Raw genomic sequence first — 13,520 nt, 5'->3', positions numbered from 1 at the left:
CTGAAATGCTGCATCTCATCAGATCTGTGTTCACTCCTAACAGCCACACTGGACATCACTCCTGACGACCCACGCTGGATTGGTGCCTGGTGGGGCGGCTTTATCATCTGTGGCCTTTTTCTCTTCGTCTCCTCGTTTTTCATGTTTGGGTTCCCGCAGTCGCTGAATGAGCCTGGCGAGGGTCCAGGGGGAGAGAGCGAACAGGCCATGCTGCCCGCTGAGCTAGTGCAGGAGTATGAAGGAGTCAAAACCTCAGATGACCTGGAGATCAGCACTGGCCTCACCTGCTGCCAGCACCTGCAGGGTGAGCGAGAGGACACCAAAAACACACAGAGGTCACGCGTTACACTTAATAAAAGCAATCAAGAGTGAAAGCTTTTGCATGCCATTGTGATCAGTTTATTCCTTTTTGAAGTTTTGGCTGCACAATGAATGATTTCAGCATCGATATCGCAGTGTGATCATTCGCATTAGTCACGTCACAGGATATGCATTGTCGAGTTTATATTTATCATATGCATGTGTTTTTGAGGTCTGTGACTGAGGTGATTTTGAGTCTTAATATGGCTTTTATACCTTTTTCTGTTTCAGCTAGTGGGATGATTTTTGGTGACAAATCTTATTTTGATACATATTTTGAGAAAATGCTTTGAATTAAAAAAAAACTCAATACACTGTTCAAATTTACTAGCCTTTTGTTATGTTTGGGATGAAAAATCCACTGAATTAAACTGCTGTAAAAATGCATCAGATAAAAAAATTTTTCAAGTTTTTTTTTTTTTTTGCATAAATTTGTTCATCAGTTCTGATCAAAACTACTAAATTGTTTAGAAAATTACAGGATTTGAACTCTTTAATTGTGAAATTCATAAATGATGTGACAGATTTGATAAAGAAAAGCAGACAAAATGACCTTTTTTCATAAAAAAATTAGTTGTGAGTTAGATTTTTTCAACCTTTTATTACAGTCGTGAACATGTGAACAATTAGTAACAACATTGCCTTGGATGAATTGTTTCATTTTAATTTTTTCACCCAAATTTACTGTTTGTGGCTGTTTTTGCCCCATTGACTTTCATTATAACCTTTTTTTTAAATTGCAAAACCATGACACCATTTAATCATGCATTTTTGATTGTTGGTGGTTTTCCCTGTTTGCAAAAGGTAAAATTTGTAATTTTTACTGTTGATCATCAGTTGGCACCATTAACCTTTTAGATGGGCCTGTGCAGATAAAGCTTAGTTTCTGGATTTTATATTGAGTAAATCAGCAAATTAAAGTTTGTGCATATGTGTCTCTGAGTGTCTGAGAGTGTGTAAGTGACCTTTGCACCCTTACCTTAATGTGTCTGAGAAAATCAAAACATGCATCTCAGCTCTCAGAACTACATGGTGTAAATGAAAACAAAGCCTGTGTATTTATGTACCATCAAATGTGCTTATAATTTAAGTCAATGGGACAAAAACAGCCTCTAACAGTAAGTTATGAAGAAAAAACGCGCACCAAAGGCAATGTTGTTATTAATCGTCCACATATCCAAGAGCTTGATAAAAGGTAAAAAAAATCCAGTCCACAATTACTTTTTATAATGAAAATACATCATTTTGTGTGTTTTTTCACCAAATTAGTGACATCATTTCTGAATTTGGCAATTAAAGAGTTAAAATCCTGTAATTTTCTGAACAATTTAGTAGTTTTGATCAGGACTGAGGTTGATTAACAGTTTTATGCATAAACATTTGATAACATTATTACTCTGATGCATTTTGACAGCAGTTTAATTCAGTGGATGTTTTTCATCCTGAACATAAAAAAAGAGTAGCACAGTGCAAAAGGTTTAAAAACATTCAGTTATAAGACCGTTTGTAACTTTAATAACTATTCATTTAATTCAATTATTTTTATTATTCAATTACTACCTGGATTATTTGTATTAATCAATTATTGCATGTTTTTCCTCATTGTATTTATCTGTGCTTGTAGATTGTTTATTCCATTAGTCTAAAATTATCAATTGATTCCAAATAGAGCTATTCAGGTCATCTGTTGAAACTCTATCATATCACAATATATTGCAGAATAACTAAATATCACAATGTTAGATTTTTCCAATATCATGCAGCCCTAGTTTTGGCTTTTATTTCTGTGTGGAGAACAAGACTCATCTCTCAAAGTGCTAATAGCAGGTGGAAAGAACAATGAAATACATCCAATCATCTATTAAATCTAAAATATTTTGTGTGTGCATGTATACATATTTATAATAATATGTATAATGCAATTTTTTGCAACACGTTAACACAATAATTCTGCTTATGATGAGACTTTATTTCACACTGTCCTCCTTACACGTACAGCCCTTAGAGTAGCAATAGCAATAAATTATGCATTAGTAAGGAATAATTGACATTGGGCTTTAAAATATTACAAAATAAGCCAAAAACAAGATGGTGCTGTGGCCATGATGGGAAGCAGAGCATCATCAAAAAGGTTGAAAACTCCTTAACAGTGTGATTTTGTCTGGATCATCCATTTAATATGATTGTTGTTTGGTCTCAGTTATCCCCAAGGTGACTAAGCATCTGCTGTCCAATCCGGTTTTCACCTGTGTCATCCTCGCGGCCTGTATGGAAATCGCTGTGGTGGCTGGATTTGCTGCCTTCCTAGGAAAATATCTCGAACAGCAGTTCAACCTTTCAACGTCCTCTGCCAATCAGCTTCTAGGTAGACCAAACTGCACCAAAACAGTCATAGAAGTTGAGCAAGCGAGTACAAGTATCTAAAAGATGCATGTCAAACCAGTGTTTGTTTTTTTACAGGTATGACAGCAATCCCCTGTGCTTGTCTGGGTATTTTCCTGGGTGGCCTCCTGGTGAAGAAGTTGGATCTGTCTGCATTAGGGGCTATTCGTCTGGCCATGATAGTCAATATCATCTCTACGGCCTGCTACGTCTCCTTCCTGTTCCTAGGCTGTGATACGGGCCCGGTCGCCGGGGTTACTGTTGCCTATGGCAACGAGTGAGTACAGTGCTTCAGCATAAATGCCTCATGCCAATTTATAGTGATGCACAATAAGTGCCAATAAATACAGTCACTTCAAGACTTTTGTGTTCACACTTCAAGAATAAAAATGCTGAGAGTTTAGTAGCATTCGTTTTTACAGAGAAGATCATGTTTAAAATTCAGCTCACGATACTGGACCACAAAACCAGTCTTATGTTGCACGGGTACATTTTTGGAAAAAGCTTAAAATACAATGTATAGGTCAAAATTATAGATTCAGTAAGACTTTACAACAGTACATGAATAATAATGTATAAATATGTAAACATTTACATTTAGTCATTTAGCAGACGCTTTTATCCAAATCGACTTACACATGAGGACAAGGAAGCAATTTACACAACTATAAGAGCAACAATGAATAAGTGCTATAGGCAAGTTTCAGGTTTGTAAAGTCTAAGAAGGAAAGTATTAGTAATATTTTTTTTTTTGAGTACAGTTAGTGGTATATCCCGAGAGGCAATTGCAGATTAGAAAGTGAAGTAGAGACTAAATAGTTGAGTTTTTAGTCGTTTCTTGAAAACAGCGAGTGACTCTGCCGTTCTGATGCAGTAAGGGAGTTAATTCCACCAACTGGGCAGATTGAACGCGAGAAAGTGTTCGGGAAAGTGATTTCTTGATGGAACCACGAGGCGACGTTCATTCACAGAACGTAAGTTTCTGGAGGGCACATAGATCTGCAGAAGTGAGAGCAGATAAGAAGGGGCACAGCCAGAAATCGCTTTGTAGGCAAACATCAGAGCTTTGAATTTGATGCGAGCAGCAACTGGCAGCCAGTGCAAACGGATGAGCAGCGGAGTGACATGTGCTCTTTTAGGTTCATTAAAGACCACTCGTGCTGCTGTGTTCTGGAGCAGCTGAAGAGGCTTGATAGAGTTAGCTGGGAGCCCCGCTAGCAGAGAGTTGCAGTAGTCCAGTCTGGAGAGAACAAGAGCTTGAACAAGGAGTTGAGCTGCATGTTCAGATAAGAAGGGTAAACTAAACATTACTTTATTATGTACTAATTATAATAAATTAGGAAGGTAATGCTGACTCGCAGGGGGAGTATCACAATGGAGTGTCAGTCAAAACAAGATCCATTTTGTTGGTTTGTATTCACCAATGCCAGTACATAACTCTTCACATGGTATCAGACTGGTTTCTAGTCATAAATGCATAAAGACAGATCAAACAAATAAATCAATAAACAATACTGTATAAATAAACAGTACAAGAAAACATAACTCACTGTTGCACGCAGCCACAACACCATATGAGGAGTCCAGAGCAGTGAAAGATGAGCATACTGTGGGAAGGTGCAGCTGTGAACCATGTGGTAGGCCTTCAATGCGTTCAGCAGAGAGGTTCAACGAATATTGGGCAGGGCTTCAGGGAGCATGTCACAGAGATTTTATAAACTAATGATATGTTAAGGCACGCACTACTTATGAACTAACTTTAACCACAACATGAGTCACAAGAGTTCATGTGTGAATAACGACTTAATACCTTAATAACTTGTTAGGACATGTTGTTAATTAATGTATTAATTAACATTTAAGTTTAAGCTAAATGGAACCAACATGAGCTCATGAGCTGTTAATGTAGAACTGTGTCATGACTTTACTTGGAGGGGCACACTATCATTAACTCATCCTTATGAACTCATGAATGTGTTTAGTCTGTTGGTGTTTACAGAACACTTTTCTATTCTTATTCAGTGTAAACACACAAGACGGAGTATAAGGATGCATAAGGAGTTAATGAGTAGCTAAGAATGAGTTAATAATGACATGCCCCTCCAAGTAAAGTCATGACATAAATATACATTAGCATATATCATGAGTTCATGATGGATAAATTAAGCATAAACTAATTGTAATTAATACATTAATTAACAAACAAGCATGTAATAACAAATAATTAAGATAGTCGTTATTCACAGATAAACTAATAGTTAAAGTTAGATCATGCATCATAATAATGTTCCTAATAATTCCAAATAATAAAGTAATGTTTAGTTTACACCAACACATCATTATTCATGTACTGTTATTACAAAGTGTTACCAATTTTTCTTTTAAGGCAAAACTCCGTAGGCTATTATGTACAGATCCATTGTGTTGCATTTTGTAAAGTTCCTAGTTTAAACATATAAAAAATGTTTTTTTAATTTTTAGAATCCCTCGCTGAGGACTTCAAGTGATTTTTTCTGTATTTAATTTTTAAATAGTTGTATCTCAGCTAGATGTTGTTCTGTTCTAACAAATTTTACATCAGCTGGATGCTTATTACCCACCTTTAATATGGTGTATAAATCTTCAGATAGGGTGTTTCACTGACCCTTATGAATGGTCCAGGGTCACAATTGTCCTTCTCTCATCTTATATTCATTGTCATGATTTAGGAGTCTGGGGTCATGGGAGCGGACAGAGGCTGCCTGTCTGTCAGGCTGTAACTGTTACAAATCTTCTCTAAGCCCCGTCTGCGGCTCCAATGGTGTCACCTACCTCTCAGCCTGCCTCGCCGGCTGTACGAGAACCGTGAGTCTCCCCCACATCCATTCATATGCACACAAGTCTTGTCAGAAAGGTCATATTTAAGAGGTGAACATGTATAGAATCACAATGTTGTTAGATGTAAAATTCTTCAAACTCTGAACTTTCTTTGAGTTCACCTTGAAGTCAAAATATTACTATATTCATTTCTAATGGGTAGTTCTTTATTATAAACAATTGTGTTGCTTAAATGTAATTATATTAAGGGAAAGGCACAGCTAAAGTAGTTCCAGACTGGTGTTGACTGCATTTCCTTATCACTTTGTCTAATCATTTCAAAAATCCTTACGGTCTTCCACATACAAATGCATTTAATTACACAAAAATCTGCAATGCTCATTTCAATGTAGTATGATTTGGGACACAATTATTTTTTTGAATTCTATTTAGGATGTCTAGTATGCTAATTGGGATGCAGTATTGGAAACACAAGTGTACATAAAAGTGTTGTCAATAGCAGTAAAAAAAAAGATACAGTTGAAGTCAGAATTATTAGCCCCCTGAATTGTTAGCCCCCCTGATTATTTTTTTCTACAATTTCTGTTTATTTTCTCTTTGCCATGATGACAGTGAATAATATTTGACTAGATATTTTTCAAGACACTTCTATACAACTTAAAGTGATGTTTAAAGGCTTAACTAGGTTAGTTAGGTTAACTAGGCAGGTAAGAGTAATTAGGCTAGTTATTGTATAATGATGGTTTGTTCTGTAGACGATCAAAAAAAATGAGCTTAAAGGCTAATAATATTGACCCTAAAATGGTTTTTTAAAAAAAACTCACTTTGTTCTAGCCAAAATAAAACAAATCAGTCTTTCTCTAGAAGACAAAATATTATCAGGCATACTGTGAAAATGTCCTTGCTCTGTTAAACATCATTTGGGAAATATTTAAAAAAGAAAAAAAATTCAAAGGGGGTTAATAATTCTGACTTCAACTGTACATGACATCACTAAACTTAAAGGGATAGTTCACCAAAAAAAAAAATATTTTACTCACTATTTACTCACCCTAATGTGGTTCCAAACCTTCACGAGTTCCCATATTATATTGAACACAAAAGAAAATATTTTGAAGAAAGCTCAAAACCTGTAACCATTTATTTCTATAGCAGGAAAAAAAAAAAAAAAAATGCCATGATTGTCAATGGTCACAGCTTTCCTTAGTGTATCTTCTTTTGTGTTCAACAGAAGAAAGTAAGTCAAACGTGTTTGGAACAAGTGAAGGTTTAATAAATTATGACAGAATTTAAATTTTAGGATGAACTATTGCTCTGGTTATTAAAATTACTCTTCTTGAAGATATTTAATGTACAGTTTTGCTATTAGTAGAAATGCTGCTGCAAAACACTGTTGAGAGACATGCAGATTCAGCTAAACCACAACATCCATATTTCTTTCTCTCTTTCACGTGGATGACATTTTTATTGCAGTGAGGGTGGGACAACCTGTCAATCACATGAGATCGACCAATAGTAAATCACAACAGACCCAGTGCTTCATTATGCCCTAACTGACAGAGTCCCTCCCTATTTTTGTCTGTTGTAGATATACATCACTACATAGGCACATATAGATGCAGCACTTATAAAAAATACTACAACTAACTTTATCATAGTGAACACTGATGTACAAAATGCAGTTGTACTGTACAATTACTATAAACTCACAGATACAAACACAGCATAATATACTCTGAAATACATACAGCAAAACAATCAAACTTTTCATACTAATCAATCTTCAGTTGTCAAAAATATTTGAACAAATTGAGAAAATGTTTTGTTTACAATATTTTGTGTTGTTTACACACAAAAAAAGTGTTGGAGAGGTTTATTTTAACTAGGAGTGAGTGAGCTATCTTGAGACCACCAGAAAACAGTTTGCTCCTGAGTTGTCTTGTGGATGAAATATAGATGAAAAGAGACAGACAGATTTATTTAGAGTTGTATTTTGAATCTTTAATGTATGTGAAAACATAAACAGATGGGTTTATTGGCATCTCTTTGCCCAAGAAAAATCACATTAAGAGCTGAGTGATATGACATGATGCATAAATTAAATGTGCATTACATATTAATACTCAGCAAATTTCACAATATACACATATCACAGAATGATCCGTTACCCTTTCAAGTCCCACATACATAGTATGTTTGGTCAGGGGTGACACTTCCCCCTAAATACGTATACTAAATATTATCAATTAAAAAAATAATTATAATATTCTAAATAAATACAAGTATTATTATTATTATTATTATTATTATTATTATTACAAAAAGTATTATTATTTTTATAGAATTATTATTTTAAACAAATAACAGAAATTAATCCAATGTAAAGACAAAACTGGAGTGATCCAAGATCATTCATTCATTAATTTATTCATTTTCATCCGCTTATCCGGGTGGTGGGGGGGTTCGCAGGAGCAGCAGTCTTAGGAGAGAACCCCAGACTTCCCTCTCCCCAGACACTTCCTCCAGCTTGTCCGGGGTAATCTCGAGGTATTCCCTGGCCAGCCAACAGACATCGCCCCTCCAGCATATTCTGGGTCTTTCCTGAGGCCTCCTCCTAATGGGACAAGCTTAGAGCACCTTTCTAGATAGGCTTCCAGGAGGCATTCGAAACAGATGCCCGAGCCACCACAGCTGACTTCTCTCATGTGGAGGAGCAACATCTCCACTCCAAGCTCCTCCCGGGTGACAGAGCTCCTCACCCTATCTATAAGGGTGCGCCTTGCCACTATGCGAAGGAAAGTTATTTTGGCCACTTGTATCCGAGATCTTGTCCTTTCGGTCATGACCCAAAGCTCATGACCATAGGCTGTAATGCCTGTTTCACAGTGTATGAGCGGCACATATTTTTCTGGCATGCGTGTTAAACAACCAGGATCGAGAACAGGAGCACTGTGTGAGATGCATGGGTTTGGTTTTCTGTTCATATTCATCAGTTTGTTTTCAATCAAACTACATTGCTTTCGCAAGCGTTGATTCAGTTGTAAATAGAAAATAACATATTTATTCTGGGATTACTACTCTTAATTAATACACTTACATATAGTAAAGTAAACTGTAACTAAACTTATTCACTGGGGCAAGTGCTACAGTAAAGGGGGTCTGGTGATGCCCCTGGTAAGTCTCATTCTTCTGCTCCACTCCAATCTGCAAAAGACAAAGACAGCACCAACAGAACCCTAACTGCTGGCTGAGCTCCAGCAATGCACAAGCTGTTTTCAATTTTCAGATACCTTTTAAACAATTCTCATAACCCATAGACTGCTTAATTGGGAAAACAAAAATGGTTTTGTAGCTTACAAGATTATGCATGGTTTAGCTCATCCACCTCTATCTGACTTTTTAAAATGTACATCTGTAGAAAAGAGAGTAACTAGGAGTGCAGCTAGAGCTGACTGAATTCCCAACTGGACTTGGGTTTCCTGGTCGCTGAGAAGATCCTCGGATTTGCAAGATTAGTGTTGTGTTTTCCTGCCTTTAGGATAAGCTGAAACATAGGCTGTCACCCTCCACACTTAAGGCCTATGTTGCAGCCATCTCCACTCATCATGATGCGGTGGATGGCAGCACGCTCGGGAAGCATAACCTAATCATTCGGTTCCTCAGAAATGTGAGGCAATTAAATCCATCCCACCCCCCTCTTGTGCCCTTTTGGGATCTCTCTGTCATCTGCAGAGAGATCTGTTTGAGCCACTCAACTCAGACAGCTCTGCTGGTTACGTTACATCGATCAAGAGGGTCTGGGATCTGAAGGCATCTGGTGCCTAGAATTCGGGCTGGCCTACTATCTGAGCAGCTTTTTATCTGTTAAGTGGTCGGCAGATGGAAAGTGCCATATTAAAACAGAGGTTGCGCCATTGGATAATGATGCCCTCGCCTATCAGTGCCAAGATGAGCCATGTCCCCCGGGAGTGAGAGCGCAGCAAGAAGTGTTGCCTCCTCTTGGAAATTAGCACGTGGTGCCTATCCTACAGATTTTTGTAGAGCTGCGGGCTGGGCAGTACCTAACACATTCATGAGATATTATAATCTTCGGGTGGAGCCCGTTTCCTCCCAATTACTGGGTAACCCCAGCCAATCAGGAGGAAACTAAGCTGGGTGTCAAATAAGCTTGCTGCACCATGCTCCATTACACTGAGCTCCTTGCACTTATTGTGCTCTGCTTAGCGAATGAGATGTATTATTCCATACGTGTCATTCAGCCATGGAATGCTCCCTCTTCTCAGGTGGACCGTTTTCTTATCATAGCTTATCACATATAGCACTCGCCCTGGATAGGGCTAGCCCATATGTTCATATTGTTACCTAGTTTCCCCTTGGGGTGTCCTTCCCCTTTGTGACTGGAACGTATTCCCAACGTACTGTCATATCTTTTCAACTCTAAATTCCAAAATTATTCCCATATTCTGACAATTAAAGGGCATAGGGAAGGTTACGCCCTTGGTGATGCTTGTCCACTCACACTATGCTTGGCAAATTTCACATCAGGGGTGTGACAGGCTCAACTGCTGTGGTGTTTTCCATACACACTTCCAAAGTGTTGGTAGACACACGTCATAGTTCCTGCTGAAGGGAAACGTACCGGTTACAAAGGTAACCCACATTCCCCAAAGATGGGAACAGATTTGTGTGGTCTCCAGCTGATAGCTGAGTGTTCATCTAGTCTAGTGGCTCACTCTGCGTGCGCTGGTTATATATACTCTGCTAATAATTAATCACTAACAGCTGCAAGCTGAGCTCTGGCAACTCCAGGGGCGCCTCCAAGGGGTGGCCAGGGGTGGCCACGGCCACCCCTCGGTAAACTCTGGCCACCCCTGTGGCCACCCCTTTGGCCACCCCAATATAATTTTGCGGTTGACATTATTGATTTAAATGAACTTATAAATTCCCAATATTTAGATAAATAAATAAATAAATAAAATGCAGTCACTAAATTATTGTTGGTGTTACTGACGTAGCTCTCCCCCTCTGGTTCAATGCTGGTGAAAGCAAACTGACGCATGCGCGCGGAATACCATTCTCGCGTGCCTCACGCACTCCTGTGTGAATCCCGGTTGGTTGTTTGCATGCACGCCGACATAATAGGCACCGCTCATGCGCCGTGAAACCGGAGTAACAGCCTTTTGTGTAGAAGTGTCGGCACGCAGCGAGTTTTGAAAGTCGGTTAAAGTTTATATAATATGATAATGATGATGATGATGATGATGATGTTACTTTCACTAAGCATGCCTTTAAAGCAGAAAGGAGGGATAATGAGTCAGGGAGGTAAGACTTCATAACATGATTTATCAGCCATGATCTGGTCTAAGACCACAGATAATTCTATAATACATTTTTTGTATTCTTTAGAATTGTCATAATTAATTTTCATGCAAAAGGTTTCTTAAGTGATCTTGGCATATCACTCCAGTTGTTGTTTTCCAGTAATATTTAGGACTGATTTCTGTTATTTATTCAGAATATTAATTGTATATTAATATTATTTGTATTTAATTAGAATAAATATAAATAAATTGTTATATTTATTGAATAACAAATCTAACAATTCAAGAGAGGTGGGGGTGTATAGGGTGGTTCGCCCAGGGTGTCATTTAAACTAGAACCACCACTACCCTCCCCGATCGTCCTTGACAGCACGCACACACCTTCAATAGACAGCAATGGCAATTTAATATTTACCTTAAGCTACAGTATATCAATAGAAGAAGCTGCATTAATAAAATGGTTCAAAAAGCAATATGGATAAATAATATTATTAGGTATAGTGAGTGTGTATAGTAATGCCTTTTGTTCAGTTTGTTCATTTGTTTGGGTAATTAATAAACTCATTATTCTTTCATTCATTTTCTTTTCGGCTTAGTCCCTTTATTAATCCAGGGTCACCACAGCAGAATGAACCGCCAACTTATCCAGCACATTTTTACACAGCGGATGCCCTTCCAGCTGCAACCCATCACTGGGAATAATAAACTCATTAATCTTCATTAATTTTAGACATGGCATATCTCGTATGATGTACAATAAAGGCACGTAAAAAAAGAAGTTATTTATACAGTATATGAAAAGTGTTTTTAAACTAAACATAGATTTTTATTTGGTTTGCACATGTACTTGCTGAATTATTTCAAAGAATGAATTGCAATATTTCAAGTAGAATTAATTAAATGAATAAAAACTACATTATTTCATTTACCAGAAACAAAAATATAACATTACACTGAATTCATTATTTTTTTTGTGTGCCACCCCAAGATTTGGTGCGGCCTCTTCTGGCCACCCCTAAGAAAATTTTCTGGGGGCGCCACTGGGCAACTCATAGGCATTCATTGGCCCATTTTCGAACTTCCGAAGTCTCGGTAGACACACGTCTTCATTCCCATCTTCGGGAACATGGGTTATGTTCATAACCATGATGTTCTCCAGTGTTCTTTTGATAAATCTCCACTGATTCTCTAGAAGGTTCCTTCTTTTCGATGTTGTGTGTCCATAACCTGAAAAAGAAACACCTGCCACAGACAAGAGATCAAGACATCATATCTAAGCCCACCTCCACCCCCTTCCTCTTGGAAGGACATCTAATAATCCATCCATCCTTCCATCCATCCAGGAAATACCTAACCTGAGCATAAGTTTCCAGTCACTGGTGAGATGAGATTCCCATTTCTCCACATGCTTAATCTGCAAAAGACAAAAAACAAGACCAACAAAGCTCTACTTGCTGGCTGATCTCCAGCAATAAACAAAGTGTTTTCCGTTGCTCTTGAGATAAATCTCCAGCGATGCTCTTGTGAGTCTTCTTCTTCTGCCTGTTGTGAGTCAATTCTTGAAATAGAAACACCTGCCGCAAACAAGACATCTAGTTAATAATCTAGTAAAAGTCCACATCCACCTCCTTACTCCTGGAAGGGCATCTGTTTATCCATTCAACCATCAATCCAGCAAATACCTAACCAGACCATCATTTTCTAGTCATTGCTGAGGTGTGATTCTCATTTCTCTACATGGCCCAGCCTAATCTGCCAAAGACAAAAATAAGACTAACAGAGCTCTACAAGCTGGCTGAACTCCAGCAATAAACAAAGTGTTCTCCAGTGTTCTTCAGATAAATCTCCACTGATGCTCTTGTGAGCCTCCTTCATCTGCCTGTTGCGGTTCCATTACCTACAATTTAAATAACTGCCACAAAGAAGACATCTATCTAACAGTCTATGCCCACCTCCAACCCCTTCTTCTTGGAAGGACATCCATCTGTGCACTCATCCTTCTACCTTTGAAGGATATTCCTGATCATCAGTTTCCAGTCATTGCTGAGGTGTGTGATTCCTATTTTCTCCACATGCCGCACTCCAGTCTGTAAAAGACAGAGACACGACTAACAGAGCTCTACATTCTTGCTGAGCTCTAGAAATGTACAAGTTGTTCTCCAGTGTTCTTCAGATAAATCTCCACCGATACTCTGGTGAGTTTTCTCCTTTTTCATGTTGTTTGCCCATTACCTGAAAAAGAAACACCTGCCACAGACAAAACATCTAACTATCTAAGCCCACCACCACCTCTTGGAAGGACATCTGTCGTCGATAGGTCATTCCTGACCATCAGTTTCTTATCATTCCTAAGATGTGTGATTCCCTAGTTACTCCACTCCATTCTGTAAATGACAAAGACAACATCAATAGAACTCTATCAGCTTGTTCAATACTATCTATCTATCTCTCTGTCTGTCTATGTGTCTGTCTGTCTGTCTGAAAAAAAACCCCAACCATCATTTAGTATGTAAAAAAAAAAAAAAAATCTAAATAATTTTAAATGTACAGTACTTGTTATTACTGGGGTGTGTTTCTCTGTTTCTCCACATGCTCCTTGCCAATCTGCCAAAGAGAAAGATGTCAAATCTTTGATTAATC

The 13,520-nt window shown here is 38.0% G+C and overlaps 2 protein-coding genes and 1 long non-coding RNA gene across 3 annotated transcripts in view; 2 read left to right on the top strand and 1 right to left on the bottom strand.

The window, feature by feature from the left end:
• The window catches only part of cyp2x10.2 (cytochrome P450, family 2, subfamily X, polypeptide 10.2), a 147,565-nt gene that overhangs the window by 28,346 nt on the left and 105,699 nt on the right, over window positions 1–13,520 (top strand). The window lies entirely within an intron of this gene.
• The window catches only part of slco3a1b (solute carrier organic anion transporter family member 3A1b), a 41,854-nt gene that overhangs the window by 20,293 nt on the left and 8,041 nt on the right, over window positions 1–13,520 (top strand). Inside the window, exons 4-7 of the mRNA XM_693928.8 lie at window positions 44–304; window positions 2,561–2,725; window positions 2,821–3,019; window positions 5,451–5,586. Coding sequence (XP_699020.3) covers window positions 44–304; window positions 2,561–2,725; window positions 2,821–3,019; window positions 5,451–5,586 — 761 coding nt within the window. The remainder of the gene's footprint in view (window positions 1–43; window positions 305–2,560; window positions 2,726–2,820; window positions 3,020–5,450; window positions 5,587–13,520) is intronic.
• On the bottom strand, window positions 6,159–13,391 carry LOC141375135 (uncharacterized). The gene is made up of 3 exons (XR_012382686.1): window positions 11,922–13,391; window positions 8,184–10,355; window positions 6,159–7,631 (listed from the first exon to the last, which is right to left on the bottom strand). It is a non-coding gene; the product is annotated as an uncharacterized lncRNA (long non-coding RNA).

The sequence above is a fragment of the Danio rerio genome, chromosome 7 (genome assembly GCF_049306965.1).
Source record: "Danio rerio strain Tuebingen ecotype United States chromosome 7, GRCz12tu, whole genome shotgun sequence".
In the NCBI taxonomy this organism is placed as follows: Eukaryota; Metazoa; Chordata; class Actinopteri; order Cypriniformes; family Danionidae; genus Danio; species Danio rerio.
The sequence above is the reverse complement of the archived record's forward strand: the minus strand, read 5'-3'. Positions and strand labels throughout refer to the sequence as shown.